Raw genomic sequence first — 20662 nt, 5'->3', positions numbered from 1 at the left:
CCCAAAATATGAATTCGGAAGCTCTGATTGGTTTATACATCTGAATCTCTTGAACCAGAGTTGTTTTGCCCACAGAGAGAGCAAAACGAATGAATCTTTACCATAGATAAGAGCACAGTTTTCTGATTCGATTCCAATGAATAATTCATCTGAAAAGAGTCGTTTCTGACTCATTGACTCAGTGATTTAGTTTCCATGCTCATACGCAAAGGAAAGCGTTCCGCTTAGCGCTTTTGTGTTTTAAACGTTCTTAAATGGTAACCTGTGTATTCTATGCACACTCAATATATCAAATATGGTCATTTTCAACATCGTGTAAAAAGTAATATCGAATATATCGATATTTACGATATACCGCCCAGCCCTAAGTCACATGATCAAGATTGCCAGTCATACTGTAGAAAAACATCCCCAAATCATTGACCCACCTCCATGCTTGACCAGGGGGATAGCATTTTTCTGGCCATTGACATTTATTTACATCCATGTTTGCATTGTTTCAGGTGAAGATACTGCTCATTGAGTAAGTCATTCTTAGTCTCTCTCTTTCTCTGTTACATTTAACACATTGTCAATATGTGTTTTACAGTAATTGTTTGTTTGTTTGTTTATTATGATTTTAATGTCATGTTTCACACTTTGGTTACATTCATGACAGAAACGGAAGTTACTAATTACACAAGGTTCATCAGTTCACAAGGTTATATCGAACACAGTCATGGACAATTTAGTATCTCCAATTCACCTCACTTGCATGTCTTTGGGAGGAAACCAGAGCTCCCGGAGGAAACCCACAAGACATGGGGAGAACATCCACACAGAAAGGATCCGGACCACCTCACCTGGGGATCAAACCCAGGACCTTCTGGCTGTGAGGCAACAGTGCTGCCCACTTAGCCACCGTGCTGCCCTTATAGTAATTGTAGTTTGGCAAATTTTGCATATGGGGGCCTCCTTTTCCCTTATCAGATACGAATGCGTAAATTGAGTGTGTCCGATACGGCATCTCGTATATAACGTTTGTTCTGTACGTTTTTCCAGAAAGGTAGTTTGCTTAATATTTATATTAGAACAAATTTCATGCAGCTTATTGTTGGCTAGTGAGTTCCATTCTGATTGCCATCTGCCAGCTACAATCGCCGCTGATACTCGAGTCTCTGTTTTAGAGCCATCCGTATAGATAGCCCAGTGCATTGGAAACTTTCCTCTAACCATAATGAATCTTTGGGGTCGAACAAAGGCGTGTCTGGGCTATGCTATTCCAGATTTACTGCGTTTAGATGAGGTATGACACGACAGCTGAAAGGTGGGATGCCATTTGGTTTGCTGTCATACAGAGCAGGGTATGGTGGATTAAAACTGGAGCTCCCAGAGGAAACCCACGTAGACACAGAAGACAACATGCAAACTCCACACCTGGGAATCAAACCCAAGTGCTGTAAGGTGACAGTGCTACCCATTGAGCCACTGTGCCACCCTAGGAAATGAGTAAATACATAAATTATGGTGAAGGATCTGCTGTTGTTGTTAGCCCTCTCAAAAAAGACTATGAACAGTAGCTAACAGAACTTAACCATTTATTTACTCATTTATTTGTTGTCTGTTGTACCCCTGTGCTATTCTGTTACGGGTCGCACTGGGTCCAATTTATTGGGCAAAAGGCAGAAAACACCCTGGGCAGGTTGCCAGTCCATCACAGTGCAAGCAAACACACACACACACACACACACACACACTTAGAGCAATTTCTAGTAGCTCCAACTGGCCTGACTGCACCCGGAGAAAATCCATGCTGACACAGGGAGAACGTGCAAACTCCACAGAGAAAGAACCTTGGCTGCCATTTAGTAAACAGATGGTAAATACACATTAAAATGTATGGTGAAATTCACATTTACAGTAAAGGGTAATTTCACACAAAATAACCTTACAAAATGTGTAAAAGCTTATGTACATGTACACACACACACAGAGTTTCGCTGAGGAGAAGCATGAAGACTGGGTTGTCATAGTAACCCATGTTGCTAATGAGATTAGCCGGTGGGAATTCTGGTTAATACAGCAGGCCTTCCATTACACTCCCAGAGCCAGAGAAAAGGCATTAAAAACACTCAGAGCTCCCATTGTACACATCTTACCTAAGCTCACCTCATGCTTTTTAAAAATATTCTATTAGTTTCCTAGTCACATCCAATTACCCAGATGTATCTCTCCTCTGCTGAGGCAGACCCCTACCCTAGCCAAGGAGGGCTGTACCTAACACATGCCCAGTTGCCAACTGCTTCTTTTCACCTACACGAGCCAAGTCCACACATGGAGAAACATGCACTGATCTCCATTCTCCACTATCCATAATCGCTGTGAAGGTGCTATTGACAAGCCAGCAGAAGCCGTAATTGCAGCAGTGATGAGGAATCCCTTCAGACCTTTTACCTGGCAGATCATGTCTAAGGCAGACGATAGCTAACCGTGTCTGCATGTGGGCACCTGGCTGGTCAATAGCAGAGCTGAGAATTTAAAAACACAAGCTTGAAATCTCACCACTGGTATACACTGATCAGCCATAACATTAAAACCACCTCCTTGTTTCTACACTCACTGTCCATTTTATCAGCTCCGCGTACCATATAGAAGCACTTTGTAGTTCTACAATTACTGACTGTAGTCCATCTGTTTCTCTACATGCTTTGTTAGCCCCCTTTCATACTGTTCTTCAATGATCAGAACCCCCACAGGACCACTACAGAGCAGGTATTATTTGGGTGGTGGATCATTCTCAGCACTGCAGTGACACTGACTGGTGTTGTGCTGGTATGAGTGGATAAGACACAGCAATGCTGCTGAAGTTTTTAAACACCTCACTGTCACTGCTGGACTGAGAATAGTCCACCAACCAAAAATATATCCAGTCAACAGCGCCCCGTGGGCAGCGTCCTTTGACCACTGATGAAGGTCTAGAAGATGACCAACTCAAACAGCAGCAATAGATGAGCGATCGTCTCTGACTTTACATCTACAAGGTGGACCAACTAGGTAGGAGTGTCTAATAGAGTGGACAGTGAGTTGACACGGTATTTAAAAACTCCAGCAGCGCTGCTGTGTCTGATCCACTCATACCAGCACAACACACACTAACACACCACCACCATGTCAGTGTCACTGCAGTGCTGAGAATCATCCACCACCTAAATAATACCTGCTCTGTGGTGGTCCTGTGGGGGTCCTGATCATTGAAGAACAGGGTGAAAGGAGCTAACAAAGCATGCAGAGAAACAGATGGACTACAGTCAGTAATTGTAGAACTACAAAGTGCTTTTATATGGTAAATGGAGCTGATAAAATGTACAGTGAGTGTAGAAACAAGGAGGTGGTTTTAATGTTATGGCTGATCGGTGTATATTACAGATGTGCCATCCGAGAACCTCAGCTCACTTAGAACAGAGTATAAAAAAAATTTTTCTTCACATATCCCAGCTTGTTTGGAAGCTGGGTCAGAGTTGGGGTCAGAACATTGTACAGCGCCCCTGGAGACAAGAGGGTTAAGGGCCTTGCTTAAGGGCCCAACAGTGGCAACTTGGTAGAGCAAAGACTCAAACCCCCAACCTTTTGATTGACAGCCCAAAGCTCTACCCACTAGGCTACCACTGTCACACCATTGTTTATACAACATCTTTCTGCTTCAACCAAGCACATCTGAGACTAGGTCACTACATCACCATCATTATTTCAAATCCCATCTCTCTTACTGTGTTTACATTTGTGTGACTGTTTGTGTATGCAGGTTTTATTACACTCACTCTTTAGTGATTAGCCCTCGTGGCCCAGTGCCTACAGCTAAGTGGGGGTCCAAGCCATGTGTGGACAGAATGTGGCGGGCCGCAGGACTCAGCCGCAATCTGAAAATTAAACACACCAGGACTTCATTAATATACAGATATAAAAGGTATAAAAGTACCACATTTTTACAAAAGTACACCGAGTTCATTCTGATCACAGAATCTGACTGAGCTGTTTGAGTTGATCAAAATGTTCATGGTAGATGTAGATGAAATCCAGACTGAACATGCTTGGTGAAGCCTCTGATTTCATTGTTACCATAAGGTGCACTGTTGAGTGTAACAAGTATAAATGAAAAAAAGATTTTCTGCACTAATAAGTTAAAATACTAATAGGTTAAAACTGATTTTTATCAGTTATTTTGTCATTATAAAATCATTAAAAACATCATCTGTCATATGTTGTTATTAAACAAAATACAAGCAGTGGCAGTTGTGTCATATGTGACTTTGCTGGGAGATATCAGCCCCCATCATCATATGAACCCCATTTCCAAAAAGGTTGGTATATTTAGTACAATGCAATACCACAAGTATATGCGAGGGTTGTTCAAAAAGTTTCCGCACTTTTATATATATTTTTTAAACTCTATTTATTAAGAATTAAAACAAAACAAAACATGACTTTTCATTAGTCACCTTACAATGAATTTTTCCAGCATCGTACCAACTTTAATGCCATCAGCAAAAAAAAAACATTTTTGCAAAAAAAGATTGGGGTTGAGCGTGTAGCCACTAATGCACCGCTGCTTTCACATCATCATCACATGAAAATCTTCTTCCCCTTTTGGAAGATCCCTCATAGTATTTGTTAATTGTTTTAAACATTTATTCAACTGACAAGTGCAAATATGTGACTTTTATTGTTTTGGCTTACAACTACAAATTTGATGTCTGCAACACACTCAAGAAAACTTGGGACGGGGCAAAATAAGTGTTTAAAAACTATTTAATTAAATATTCTACAATAAGCAGCTGAATTGGTAATAGAGAAGGGTATCATGCATATGCCTAAAAAGAGGATCATCCAAAGGCTTTGCCATTTCAAGCAAACTTGGTGCCAAACTTTGTGAGAGAACTTCATAAATAGAGAAGTATTGGAACACTGATAAAACCTTCCAGGAGCTGCCTGACTACAGAAATTTTACTAAGAAAGCATTGACGACTCATCCAGGAAATCACCAGAATCATGAGACTGCCTTAATTAAGGTCAATGCACACGATTCAACAATAAGAAAAACCCTGGGTAAAAATGGCAACCATGGGAGAGTTGAAAACTGCTAGTGTTAAATAAACCTATTAGTGCTACTTTGCACTGGACTCCCATTATCCCACCTAAACCTATACTGCATCTTAATAAATGCAAAAAGCAATTTATACATACGTTACTACAGGTGGTGCAGCACTAGAGGGCAGGGTTACAGGAGCTACAGGGAGCGGAGTCGCAGCAGGTGGGGCAGGAGCTGAAGCAGGCTGGGAGGAGATCAGAGGAGGGATTTCCACTTGTTTCCAGTCTTGGCCTTCTTCAACCATTAGAGCAATCAGAGTCCCTAAACGCACATTCTTACTCCCCTCCTCTATCTGAAAAGAGAGAGAGAGAGAGAGAGAGAGAGAGATGGAAAAAATAGAAACAGAGGAATTCCTTTAGATTTCTGTCTTCATACATTTCATCCATAGTATTCTGTCTTCTTTTATAGTCAAAGAAACAACATGTATATAAATGCTGGTGAATATTATTCACTTAACCTTTTCCCCTGGAATAATGAGCGTATAAAAGAAGGCAGGATTGAAAAACTATTTTTGACAAGCTGCCTGGCTTTTGACTCATCATCAGGGTGCAACTCTAAACAAATCACGACTAAGAACAAACAAGACATTGTTCTCAATCTGATCACAATGTCCACTCATCATCAGTCATAAACACAACCATGTGTCTTCTGGTGTTGAGTAAAAGCTGCCATCTTAGACCAGCTCATTTTTCTACCAGCTTTATAAAAATGCCAATGCATAAAATGAACATTTTTCCTCTAAACTATTAAAGAGAAATAGTATCATAATGTAAAACTTGCCATTTAAAACACACAGCAGGTGGTATTTCCTGTGATTAACTTTTATTTTTTAAAATAGTTATCACATAAAAATACCACATGTTAGGTAACAGAGTAAGCACAGGGCAGCACAGTGGTATGAGAGGTAGTGTGGGTGCCACACAGCTCTGAGCACCTGGACTTAACGCTTTGCTTTCTGGTTATGGTCAAGTTTGTTTGTTTTCTTTGGGTCAAAAAAAAAAAAAAAGAAAAAAAAAAAAGAACAAATACAGCAACTATGTTTATTTGTTGCTGTGCAGGACCATTGCTGGGGTTTGTGGCTAGTTTTATCTTTTTTATCTTTAACTTGTGCCATTCTGTCTGAACCAATCGCAAAATCACATATTGTATTTGCTTATTTTTGTGGCTCTTTGAGTCATTTTTGTGGCTCTTTGAGTCATACAAAACTGGCAGACTGCATCATGCAGCTCAGCAGAGCAGACAGGTTCTAACTGTCACTGCGAACAGTAGAGGTAGCTATCTATTCTATTAGGGCAATTTAAACACTTTTACAAGTTTAAACTCACATCCACATGGTTATGTTAGCTTAATTTTGGTGATTTGTTTGATTTACTTGATTTTTTTGTTGTTGTTTACCTTATAAACTTTTATTAGCCGTTTGCTAGTGGCAGCTTATCTCCGCTAGCTCAGCTGTAATTATAGCTAAAATATCTTTTCACAATTTATTTTAAAAAATGTGCATTTTACATTTAATAAACCTACATCATTAAGAGAAATTGTTAATATCTTGTTTATATCACATCTGCTAGCTTCTATATGTCAGACACCCAATTTCCAGCTTTTATAATATGGCTAAAGACATGCCCGCCCACCCACCATTTACATTTCACTGTTAAAGTTGTAAATAATTTCCTAAACAGATACTGAATTATGTTTATACTAAACAGTGTTTACTCACAAACGTTGTGTGATGTACAGGGGTTGGACAAAATAACTGAAACACCTGGTTTTAGACCACAATAATTTATTAGTATGGTGTAGGGCCTCCTTTTGCGGCCAATACAGCGTCAATTCGTCTTGGAAATGACATATACAAGTCCTGCACAGTGGTCAGAGGGATTTTAAGCCATTCTTCTTGCAGGATAGTGGCCAGGTCACTACGTGATGCTGGTGGAGGAAAACGTTTCCTGACTCGCTTCTCCAAAACACCCCAAAGTGGCTCAATAATATTTAGATCTGGTGACTGTGCAGGCCATGGGAGATGTTCAACTTCACTTTCATGTTCATCAAACCAATCTTTCACCAGTCTTGCTGTGTGTATTGGTGCATTGTCATCCTGATACACGGCACCACCATTGGATGCACATGGTCCTCCAGAATGGTTCGGTAGTCCTTGGCAGTGACGCGCCCATCTAGCACAAGTATTGGGCCAAGGGAATGCCATGATATGGCAGCCCAAACCATCACTGATCCACCCCCATGCTTCACTCTGGGCATGCAACAGTCTGGGTGGTACGCTTCTTTGGGGCTTCTCCACACCGTAACTCTCCCGGATGTGGGGAAAACAGTAAAGGTGGACTCATCAGAGAACAATACATGTTTCACATTGTCCACAGCTCAAGATTTGCACTCCTTGCACCATTGAAACCGACGTTTGGCATTGGCACGAGTGACCAAAGGTTTGGCTAAAGCAGCCCGGCCGTGTATATTGACCCTGTGGAGCTCCCGACGGACAGTTCTGGTGGAAACAGGAGAGTTGAGGTGCACATTTAATTCTGCCGTGATTTGGGCAGCCGTGGTTTTATGTTTTTTGGATACAATCCGGGTTAGCACCCGAACATCCCTTTCAGACAGCTTCCTCTTGCGTCCACAGTTAATCCTGTTGGATGTGGTTTGTCCTTCCTGGTGGTATGCTGACATTACCCTGGATACCGTGGCTCTTGATACATCACAAAGACTTGCTGTCTTGGTCACAGATGCGCCAGCAAGACGTGCACCAACAATTTGTCCTCTTTTGAACTCTGGTATGTCACCCATAATGTTTTGTGCATTGCAATATTTTGAGCAAAACTGTGCTCTTACCCTGCTAATTGAACCTTCACACTCTGCTCTTACTGGTGCAATGTGCAATTAATGAAGATTGGCCACCAGACTGGTCCAATTTAGCCATGAAACCTCCCACACTAAAATGACAGGTGTTTCAGTTATTTTGTCCAACCCCTGTACCTCGTAGAAGAGACTCAAGTTACATTCACAAATGCCACTTCAAAAAAAAAAAAAGTCTTATGTTAACCATGTGCAGATGCAAAATCAAGTTCCCTGGGATCAGAGACATCTGGAATGCATCAGCACACAGAGGAAACATGTATTGTGGTCTGACGAATCGGTATTCCAAATGTTTTTTGGAAGAAATGGATGCTGTGTGCTCCAGACCAAAGATGAAAAGGACCTTCCAGAGTGTTATAAGCTGTTATAATCAGTCCAAAAACCAGGGTCATGCTATTGGCTTGTGTCAGTGCCCTTGGCAAAGATACTTTACACATCTGAGATTTCAGCATTAATGCAGAAATGTACATTGAGATTTTAGAGCAACATTGAGGTTTTGATGCCTTTAAGACAACATCTTTTTAAGGAAGGTGCAAGCATTTTTCAACAAGACAGTGCATAACCATGTGCTGCACACATTACAAAAGGGTACAAGTACAGAACAGGCCTGCCAGATAGAATGTAATTTTAAAAAGAAAAACACAACAATGACAACTCAGTACTGCTGCACACCTTAGACAAACAACACCTTGAACATCATCACTTGGTATCCTTGGTGCCAAAATATCTTTTACGTGTTGTGAGGAAAAAATGGCAATATTACAAAGTGGTAAATGCTTCACCATGCCAACTTTTTTTGGAATGTGTTGCAGGCCTGAAATGCAGGAATGGTGTATATTTACATCCCCAAATCATTAAAAGTTGGGACAGTATGGAAAATGCAAATGAAATAAAAATGCAGTGTTCCCTACATTTACTTTGACTTTTATTTGATTGCAGACAGTTTGAACCTGAGATATTTCATGTTTTAGGCCTGCATTTCAGGCCTGCAACACATTCCAAAAAAAGTTGGGACGTGGCAATTTAGGGCTAGTAATGAGGTGAAAAAACTAAATAATGATGTGATTCCAAACAGGTGATGTGAACAGGTGATTGTAATCATGGTTTAGTACAAAAGCAGCATCCAGGAAAGGCTGAGTCTTTAATGAGCAAAGATGATCAGAGGATCTCCAGTTTGTCAACAAATGTGAGAGAAAATGATTGAAATGTTTAAAAACAATGAACCTCAAAAAATGGTTGGAAGGGATTTGCATATTTCTCCCTATACAGTGAATACTATCATTAAACAATTCAGGAATCGGGAGAGATTTCAGTGCGTAAAGGCCAAGGACACAAACTTAAGCTGAATGCCCGTGATCTTTGATCTCTCAGATGGCACTACATCAGAAACCACCATTTAACAATACCTGATATAACCACATTGGCAAGGGATTTGGGGTTGTACAAACAAAATAAAGTTGACCAGAAATTAAATAGCTTGGGTTCATTCTGTCTTCAATGAAAAGTCAAAGCAATTGTAAAACACTGTTTTTTAACTTGCATTTTCCATACTGTTCCAAATTTCTCTAATTTTGGTATATTATAGGTATATTACCTGTACCATACAAAAGAGCCTTGTGGGTGCTGAAAATGTGGAATATTAGGGCACTCTATATACAGAATTCTTTACCAGTCTTTGTAAAAGACCCAACATTACAGAACGTAATAAAAGGATATGTGATTGTCTTTTGTTCTTTTCCAGTCATGTGATGGAGAAATCAGGCAAGCAATTGCAGCAAGCACTGACAATTCTGAAAGTGCTTGGTAAACAGAAACTGTGCTACACAATACAGAAAATCCAGAGACTTCTGGGAGGCTGGTAATAACACATACAAACAAACACTGCCTACATAAATCACTATCAATAAACAGCAATTAGGAAAAGGTATTTACAGAAACCTGGCTTCTTTTGTTTCTCCAGAGCTGTAAACCTTCTGCTCCTAGCAACTTAAGATTATGGTGAGTTTCACCATCCTCTTTTCTCAGATCACAGATGGTTAGGCTTAATTGGGATCTGGAAAAATAAAGAGCTTAACACTGCCATCACTTGGACAAAATGGGCAACCGCACAACACAAAGCTTTGTTGTTTTTCATTCAATCGAAAGTCATATGCTTGTATCTAAGGCATTTTAAAAATGGTTTATGATTAATTTGTCAGTAAATAACAATAATAAAATGCATTACCTGGATAATTAATTTCACTACTATGAAAAAGTTGCACAACCCAAAAATAAATAAATGTGTTCACTATTAAAATGTGTTTTAAGACATTTTGAAGACCCTGTAATATATTAGATAGCACCGTTTTACTACTACTACTATTATTACTATTAATATTATTATTATTATTATTATTATTATGCATTAGTTTAAATGAAAGAAACTGGAGAAAACGGCAGTGTAAACATTTTGTACAAATGGCCTAAAATTGTACTAATATCTTAATTGAATACATTTTTTACAATTTAGTATTTTATCATACATTATTCTTAGTTTTTAAGGGTCACATGGGGTTCAGATTTTCAGCAAAACCCCACCATAATAAATTTGCAAGGGAATCAAATAGAATAACATGGCACAATATGAAGACTTTCATGGAATTAAACGATCCTTTAAATCGTTAACATTATATGCATTTTAATTAAATAACTAAACCAACAAAAATTCTGGTAATTAAAAATTATGCAACTGCTTATAAAAATATGTTAATATAAAGAAAATATTTTAGAGCAATGTAATGCTTATTATATTAAATTAATTTAATACAATCAATAGCAGTCTTAAATTACAGAACCACAAATACATTTCCAAGCGGCAAGTTAAACCCTGATATATGTGTATTAATAAACTGAACAGAACATTCACTATCCCACTTTCAATCAGCTAACACACCAAGATCAGATATAGATCCCAGGGGGTTTTGTTTCTTACTCCTGGCTTATAAATATACACAAGCATCATTGATGAGGTCAGAGGAATGGCAAAGATCACTAGGATTGAACCAAAGATCCTGGTGCTTGTTACTAGGCAGAGAGGCTTTGAGTTGGTCCCCTGGGGGCTAATAGCAAGCACCACTGCATGCCTTTGATTTCTGTGAATAATTTATAGACATAAAATGTGTAAAAGATTGAAAATGCCTTAAGGGCAAAATAACATTAAAACCACCTCCTTGTTTCTACACTCACTGTCCATTTTATCAGCTCCACTTAGCATATAGGAGCACTGTAGTTCTACAATTACTGACTGTAGTCCATCTGTTTCTCTACATATCTTTTTAGCCTGCTTTCACCCTGTTCTTCAATGGTTAGGACCCCCACAGGACCACTACAGAGCAGGTATTATTTAGGTGGTGGATCATTCTCAGCACTGCAGTGACACTGACATGGTGGTGGTGTGTTAGTGTGTGTTGTGCTGGTACGAGTGGATCAGACACAGCAGCACTGCTGGAGTTTTTAAATACTGTGTCCACTCACTGTCCACTCTATTAGACACTCCTACCTAGTTGGTCCACGTTGTAGATGTAAAGTCAGAGATGATCGCTCATCTATTGCTGCTGTTTGAGTTGGTCATCTTCTAGACATTCATCAGTGGTCACAGGACGCTGCCTATGGGGCGCTGTTGGCTGGATATTTTTGATTGGTGGAGTATTCTCAGTCCAGCAGTGACAGTGAGGTGTTTAAAAACTCCATCAGCACTGCTGTGTCTTATCCACTCATACCAGCACAACACACACTAACACACCACCACCATGTCAGTGTCACTGCAGTGCTGAGAACGATCCACCACCCAAATAATACCTACTCTGTAGTGGTCCTGTGGGGGTCCTGACCATTGAAGGACAGCATGAAAGGGGGCTAACAAAGCATGCAGAGAAACAGATGGACTACAGTCAGTAATTGTAGAACTACAAAGTGCTTCTACATGGTAAGTGAAACCTTAAAATGGACAATGTGTGTAGAAACAAGGAGGTGGTTTTAATGTTATGGCTGATCGGTGTATACACAAACACATAAAAAGTGTGTGTGGGGTGGGGGTCCAATCCATTCCACATGAAAAACTACACACTATGTAAATATGTTATTGGGAATCCAATTCAGCTCTGGAACATAATCCCATCTTCCAGTTTATTATAATATGTTGTCACTTTTTCCCCAAGTCAGTAGTTCCGAGCATGTGATTGATTATAGGGACAAGGTTGCATAAACTATATGCAGTGTTACTAAGGTGGGTAAATGTCTCTTTATATTGCTACTCTCATGGTCACCTCCAATCCAATAACCAAGTGTGAATGATGATTATAGTGGGACTCTTAGATAAATAACCCCTGAAATAATTTTCTGACTAGGTAAAAAAGACTAATACATCATTAATAAATACAACATACTTTTCCTAAACTATAAAGAGAGATGTGAATGTATACACACACACACACACATTTGTGTAGCTAAAGTGAGCAGTCTGATGTTTTGCTGGATAGCAGCGGTTATCCAATTCAAACTATTTTCTCTTCAAGATCTAAGCCCACCAACCCCCAAAGGCCTGGACAGTTGCCATGGAAACTCCCTTGCAGAGGAAGCTACAGCAGATGTGTGTAGGAGAGAAATGGCATGCTCAGTGGTCTAAAGGTCATTTTTCTTAAACCGTGATGTGTTAATGTGACTTCATTACAGACTAATCAGAGTGCACATGCTCCTATAGAATGAAAATGTGATAGTGATACAAAGAGTGCAAGTCTAGAACAGATAAAAGACAGAGCTCACAGCATTAAAAAAATGCTGTAAACAATGTCAGATTATTAAGCAAAAAAACAACACATTAGATGACTGACTTGACAGGCAGTAAACACAGTGTGTTTAGGGTTATTGTAATGGTCCCACCTGCCAAGGAGATGAAGAAGGATAGAGGGGGTGTTAATAATTACAGAAGCATGTCCTTCCATATTGCCATTCCATTTATGGCTGACAGAGGGGGCATGGGGGCACAGATAATGTGTAGGTCCCTGCACCTTAAGTTTTAATTTACCACACAGTTTATTGAACTCAGAGTTTTCCCTGAGGCCACCTGCTTTCTATTAAAACCCTGATGCCAGGCACATTTCAGTCCAGTTTACCTCTGCAAAAGATGCCAGTAATCTCTTTACCTTTTCCAACATCACTGGCATTGGGGCATCTTTCCGCCCTCTGGGCCAGCTCTCTTATCAAGGCCTTTCTAGAGCAGACGCAACGTTTGGACCCACGCTGGACTTAACCAGCATCAGGCAGTCATGCTTACTCTGCGCTATTCTTTTGCGGGCTGCAGATGTTTTTGTTTCTTTCATTTAGGGCTGAAACGATTCCTGGAGATACTCGAGTAATTCGATCACTAAAATCATCGATGCAAATTTTTCGCATCGAGGCATCGTTTAATCCATACAACTATATACAGCTCACAGTGTTTCGCACGGACGACTTTAACTTTTGCCCAACGCGTTCACGCTGTGGGCAGGTGACGTGAAGAAGCCAAGGGCTGCATCCCAAATCACATACACACAGTACTTAAACCGCGTACTTTTCACGTACAGTTAAAAAAAAATACTACGTGTTTGGACACACTCGCCGCTGTGATTTGAGACGCAGCCGAGATTTGATAGTGCGGACTGCAGAATGGAGAGAGAGAGAGAGAAAATATCGAGGGGCGAACAGAGGAGACCGGAGAAAACCATAGAAAGTTTAAGATCATTTTAAGCTGGAAAAAACGAAACCTCAGAACAACATCCACAGCATCAGAGCGTCTTGTTGATACGCTTACTGTTCTTCATTACAACCACCACAGGCTTTTTTGAAGGCTTAAGCAAACACACACGTACACAAACGCCAAATCTACCTCATCTAGGAGATACAATCCTGACAGAGCCTCTTACAAACGCCACAAAGCCTCCTAACAAAATATTAAAGCTTAATGTTCTGCGTGAGCTGTAGCTGAAACTTAGTTCTGAAGGTTGCACAAATTAGAGGCAATATTTATGTATTATTGTTTATTATTATTTATGCCTTAGTTTCAGGTTGCCTGTATACATTGTAGGGATGTCCCGATCACGTTTTTTTGTTCCCGATCCCGATCCCGATCTTTAATTTTGATCCCGATCCGATACCGATTCTCAAACCGATACTTGTATTTTCTAGATATTGTCTAGATAAGAACTAGATAATACTGTTCACACAGTGCACACTTCAAGTACATTACAGTTATTCAAATTAATCCAATGTATATGTTTAACAACTGAATAGCTCTGCAGTGCTGTAGGAAAACAATTGCCTGCATCCAAGCTATTGCTTAATGTTCTTTTACAAAATAAAAGTAAACAAACCTAGTGCAGCATTGTAGTAAAAATGAAGTGAGATAATTACAGTTTCACTTTGAACTTTATATTCAAAGAACATAATTCTGTTTAATGCAGTGATACACTAAAAATGAACAAAAATCTCCACTCACAAGTGGTGTAGCAGCTTAAATTGAATATAAAAAAACAAATAAGTTACTTAACAGCATTACAGTAAAACCTGAATACCAAAATAAAATGGAAAGTCACTCTTTTGTTATGAAGGAAAGCCAGTTCTTAAAGTGCTTGTATTGTGACAATGGTTTGATGGACGGGTCTACGCAAAGTGAGTGTGTTTTGACCCTTTGGGGCTTCCATAGTGCATGGGATAGCGTGCTCGGCTCTGGCTGTCCGCTATTCGGAACAGAATAAGTTAATAAAGTGTTTTGCTCCCGACAATTTGTGAATATACCGTGTATTTTATTTCTTTATTAAGCGAGTGCATCACTACAACGCCCGGTTACATAACTAAGCCAATCAGAGAGCTTGATACTGAGATGTCGTTCAGTCTTGTAACACGTAAACTCGTAAAAGCTGTATGTTATGGTCCTGAAGTTTTCCTACTCAGATTAAAAGTTATTGTTTTGTAAACCGGAGTGATCCTCGACTCACACACCATATAAACAGTAAAATTCTACAGTAATGAACGCAGCTCTTGGACTTGTTTCACTTTCCAATTTAAAGTATTTCCACACAGCGGACATGCTGACGTAAAACAAAAGATCGGGTTATGATCGGCATTAGTAAAGCCGATTTCCGATCAGTTAAAAATGCCTTCATCGGCCCCGATCCCGATCTGTGAGATCGGATCGGGACATCCCTAATACATTGTAAAAGTAATTTGATTTATTTTTGATGTCTTTGTTTTTGCATTACAAAAATGTTTTTTTTTTAAACTGTACTGTGTGCAGAGAATAAAAATGTACAGTTTGTTTTAGGAGACACATCTTATTTAATCTCATATGTATTTATTTTTGCTCTTTATTAAAGCAAAAGTATTTCTTATCATATTACTCGATTAATCGCTGGAATAATCAATAGAATACTCGATTACAAAAATAATCGATAGTTGCAGCCCTACTTTCATTTGTTACTTTGTTTTGTTACTTTGCCCAATTATTGTATTTTCATTAACCCCTATTGTTTGTGGATTTTTAGCTACTGTATTGTTCTACAATGGTTGCTCAGTTACAGTTTATGCTGAGACATAGAAAGATCCCTTTCCCTCAAATGAATCTACTTTGGAATCAGATCTACCAAGCTAAGCACTGTGCTATACAGTTAAAAAATACCACACCATTTGTTTTAGCCACACATATCGGTTTCAGATAGTTGTACATATAGTATTACCAGTGAATAACACTGAAATTAGATTTCACTGTTAAAAAAATGGATGCTCAGACTGAATTTAACTACGTTATTGGAGGCAAAGGAATTCCCAACAAAGAGGCATAACACTACATTTCATTTTCTCTTAAAAAAAAAAGCCACCACATTACACTGGGCAAAAAAAGATGAAAAGCAGCCAGCATGCTTATTAAAGCAGAGTTCTGCAGCTCTAGTTCAGAGCAGTTTTAACGAGGGGGACACCAACTAGTGAAGACAACACTTCTTAAGACATGTGCATGACACACTGACACACACACACACACACACACACACACACACACACACACACACCTTCAAGGACTGCCTCAAAATGAGATTAGGAGCAGAGCTTTGGTGGGAGGACTCAGGAGATTGAAGTCAATAAAGTAAAATCAGTTTCATCTTTCTTCATTCACTCAACAACCACCTAATATTTGCTTCCCCTCCAGAGGATTTCTAATCTATCTCTCTTTCTCTCTCTCTCTCTCTCATGCACTCACCATAATTTTAGCCAGGATTCCGTCATCATTGGATTCCATGGTAACCACAGCCTTGTCTGTCTCAATTTCGCAGAGAGCATCGCCAGCTGCCACCGCCTCACCTGTTCACAGACATACGCATTCAAAACTCAATAACAAAAGCCCTGCTGTAATGAAGACTTAATAACATTGCTGTTTATCACATTTACATTTCAATATCATTTCCTACATAATGTGCTTTAAAACAAGAATGATTCACACTTCACAAAATTATTGCCTGGTGCTACCGCCTTGGCTGCTGATCTAATTCTACAAAATTTGGGACACTCAGTAAAACACAGGAAGAGGAAAAATCTGTGATTTGTTAATTATCTTGAATCTTTATGTAACTCAGAAAAAAAGAAATAAAAAAATCCAATGTTTTCACTAGAAAGCTTCATTGTTTTTTGTGAATACATAGAAAAACATTCAGAATTTGATGACTGCAATACACTCCGAAAGAAAGTTGGGACAGGGCAAAATAAAAGTAAAAGGTTTAGAAAATATTTAAGTTACAGCATTCCTCAATTTATTTTTATTTATTTGTTAGGATTTTAACTTCATGTTTTACACACTTTGGTTACATTCATGACTGAAACGGTAGTTACTTGTTACACAAGATTCATCAGTACACAGGTTTAACGTCAATCGCAGTCATGGACAATTTTTGTGTTTCTCCAACTAACCTGACTGCATGTCTTTGGACTGTGGGAGGAAACCCACGCAGACTGCTCAACCTGGGAATCGAACCCAGGACCTTCTTGCTGTGGGGCAACAGTGCTACCCACTGAGCCACTGTGCCGCCCTGCATTCCACAATAAGCAGATGAATTGGTAACGAGAGGGAATCATGATCCACCAAAGGATCAGTCTTTACAAGCGATTTTAAGTCATAACTCAAAACTTTGCGCCAACTTCAAAAGAGAATTGCTAATCAGTTAAAAAAGAACATTTCTCAATGTTCTTTTAGTCTTTCATCATCTACTTTTCATAATATTATTAAAAGATTAAGGGAATATAAAGTTCTCTCAGTCTGTTTAGGGTAAAGCTGTAAACCACTGTTGAATGTGTGTGATCTTTGAGCTCTTGCATGGCATTGCATTAAAAACCATCATGCTACTGTGATAAATATAGCCACATGGGCTCAGAAGTACTTCAGAAAACCAGGGTCACTAGGCACAGTCCACCACTGCATCAATAAATGCAACCTAAGAAAAAAACTGATCTCTGGGTCTGAGCCTGAGATGGTTCGAAATCTGAGATGCTCTAATCAGATGAGTTTAGCTTGTTTTCTGGAAAAATGGATGTCGGGTTCTCTTTGCCAAAAATAAAACAGGCCATGCAGTTTGTTGGTACAGGGGTCAAGGTATATGGGCGCATCAATGCCCATGGCATGGGTGACTTGCAAATGTAAAAAAAGTATAGTATTGCAGCAGAGGCGTATACTTATAGGACTTCAGAGAGACACATGCTGCCATCAAGGTGACGTTGTTTCCCGGAAAGTCCATGATTATTTTAGCAAGATGATGCCAGACCTTATTCTTTATGTGCTATGACCATAAAAACAGAATGCTTGTGCTTGACTGGCCTGCCCGCAGTTTAGAGCTATCCCCTAATAAAAATGTATGGTGCTGCATGAAAAGGAGAATCAGACAACAGCAACCATGAACTGTTGAGCAGCGAAAGTCTTGTATCAAGCAATAATGTAAAGAAATTCCACTTGTAAAACTACAATGATTAGTGCCATCAGTTTCCAGACCATTGTAAAGTCTCATTAATATGAAAAACAATGGAAAACAGGGGTGAACATGCTTCTGTCCCACTTTTTGGAGTGTATTGCAGGCATCAAATTCTAAATGTGTTTATATTTACAAAACACAATACAGATGATTAGTAAAAACATTAGAAAAATAGAGTCAAGAGAATCACATATGTTTCTTTTTAATGTGTTTATCTTTTCTAGAAACAGGATTTGTAATAAAGGTTCTGTAAAAAGGAACACATGTATGACCATTTTTTAAAGTTAAAAATGTATAACGCGAGAGCTTAAAAAATAGAATTTCCACCACCAAAGCTAGGCCAAAATAAATATCATGGTATCTGTCTTACTGTCATTCCAGACTCTTTGTGTAAGCTTTCCATGCCACTAGCCTCTCAGCATGCGCATTTCCAATCCAGTAGACTTAAGTCTAAAGTACCAGAAATTACTAACATGAAGTAATAAAGTTTTTGCTACACAGTCATTATGTGACTAAGATTTGTAAATATGTTGATGTTTTTGTCCAGAGTACACCTGACAGAACTCGACTAGAAAAAAGTTGAGAATTCGGGTTCTGCATTGGGTGCCTACAGGTCAAAAAAGATTTACAGTTGTGCAGGAAGGTGGGTAGAGCTTTGGGCTAGCAATTGAAAAGTTGTGAGTTCAAGTCCTGGCTCTACCATGCAACCACTTAACCCCCTTGACCTTGAGTGTGGCAGTCTGCTATATGCATGTATATCAGTCTTTTGCAATTAAATATTTAACCCATAACCCAAAAGGCTATATGGTTTTTATATGATGTTCTACTCCCTATATGTATTCACATGTGCTGCACAGCAGGACCTTTCACACACTATCACATGATAAAGTCCCACCATCTAGAGTTACATGTATGCGCTGGAAGAGCTTAAAATCGATGTACATTTTTTACGATTTTACACACAGACACAGAAGTCCACAGTTACCCCTTTTCCACCGACGCGGCACGGAGCCCGTTCCGGTTCCCAAACTTGACTTTGAACTGGTTCTGCGTGTTTCCACCGGAAAAAAGAGGTTCCGGACAGCGAACTAGCGGGCCAATCTGAGAATACTTGGTTTTTCAGCCCGAACCGTGACGTAACCTGTGGGCGTGTCATGTTGTACAGCATTGCGTAAGCAACAACGGCGGCGTCAGCTGGGGTCTCGTATGGAGCTTAATGCCGCATTTTTATCTTTTAATGTTCACCTGATTACATTTTGAGCCAGTTTGCTGCTGAAATTTTTAAAGCGCCTTTAAATAGGTGAATTGTGTGATATTACATGGTAAAAGTGACCCGGACAGAACGGAAAATGCTTAGCGTGAAAAATAAAGCGTGAAGCTTTTTCAACTCCCGGAGCTGCATAAGCACCACACGTGTAAATCCAGCTAAACACAGATACATGTGGTATTTTAGAGTAGATTTGATGGTTATTTCACACAGATGGATGTTCGTTTCGTGGAACTTTAGTGATCTTTCACCGCTCAAGCTGAGCGCTGAGCAAATCAGCTATTTGCGCCGAGAGTCGCGGTGAAACCGAAGCACAACACGCTTCTCACGTTAATAAACTAAAGAAAACAACAACTGAGACAAACACGTCATGTTCTTATCACCGATTGTTAGATCGATGCTTTTTACATAAAAACAAACATCTGTAACAGCAGCACAAATGCTCGCACATAATCTACACACTCCGCCATGATATTACTACTCTTAACTTTCGTTGTGTAACGCCCACCGATGATGACACAGGCTTGGTTCTCAAAAACTGGTGGAAACGTGCGTCAGTTCTCTATAAAACACCAAGGTTCAGAGAAACCGTAACAGAACCGGTTCAAGAACCATGGTTTTTTTGGTGGAAAAGGGGTGAGTGAGAATTCAGTTTGGGATGAAACAAAGAAGAGTACAATGCTGTGAAAAAGTATTTGCCCATCACTTGATTTATTTAGTTTTTTTTTTTTTTGGTCAATTTTTCACATTTACATGTAATATTTTAACCAAATGTAATATAAGATAGACAACATGAGTAAACAAAAACGTAGCATTTAGCAGATGTTTTCATCCGAAGTAACTTATAATTATTAATGTATACAATTCAAGCAATTAGGGGTTAAGAACCTTGCTTAAGGGGACCAAGAGTGGCAATTTGGTCAATGGTGGGGTTAAAACCAGCAACCTTTTATTACTAGTAAAGTACCTTAACTGCCTAAATATGATTGCCCCATTTATTTTAAGCTCTGTTTTTAGAAAGTGGCTTTATTTGAAACAGAGGTTTTTCTTGTAAATTCTGAACTTAAATCCCACCCACACTTAAGCCATAACTTTAAATACCTGGTCATGTGAGTTCAGCAAATAATGACATAAAAAAAAAAAAAATCACAATTTACAAGAAATCACAGTTAAACATAAGCCAAAAACTCCCACCTACCTTCTTTCTTTAGCCATTTCACAATGTTGCCCTCCTCCATGGTGGGTGAGAGGGCAGGCATCTGCACCTTGAGAGGGGAAACCCCTGCAGTAAAGACAGAGAGATGCTTTATTAAAACAAGGAAATACTGTGTACTATTTTGCATTTATTGACACATGAAGAAGATATTCTACCAGAGTGAGTCA

The 20662-nt window shown here is 39.3% G+C and overlaps 1 protein-coding gene across 2 annotated transcripts in view; it reads right to left on the bottom strand.

The window, feature by feature from the left end:
• The window catches only part of pdhx (pyruvate dehydrogenase complex component X), a 64811-nt gene that overhangs the window by 32357 nt on the left and 11792 nt on the right, over positions 1 to 20662 (bottom strand). For both annotated transcript variants that reach the window (XM_063001646.1, XM_063001656.1), the window contains exons 2-5: positions 20478 to 20561; positions 16257 to 16357; positions 5221 to 5417; positions 3798 to 3896 (exon numbers count right to left, since the gene is read on the bottom strand). In XM_063001646.1, the coding sequence (XP_062857716.1) occupies positions 3798 to 3896; positions 5221 to 5417; positions 16257 to 16357; positions 20478 to 20538 (458 nt within the window). In that variant the 5' untranslated portion in view covers positions 20539 to 20561. The remainder of the gene's footprint in view (positions 1 to 3797; positions 3897 to 5220; positions 5418 to 16256; positions 16358 to 20477; positions 20562 to 20662) is intronic.

The sequence above is a fragment of the Trichomycterus rosablanca genome, chromosome 1, assembly GCF_030014385.1.
Source record: "Trichomycterus rosablanca isolate fTriRos1 chromosome 1, fTriRos1.hap1, whole genome shotgun sequence".
NCBI lineage: Eukaryota > Metazoa > Chordata > Actinopteri > Siluriformes > Trichomycteridae > Trichomycterus > Trichomycterus rosablanca.
Note: the sequence above shows the minus strand (reverse complement) of the source record. Positions and strands in the feature narration are given on the sequence as shown.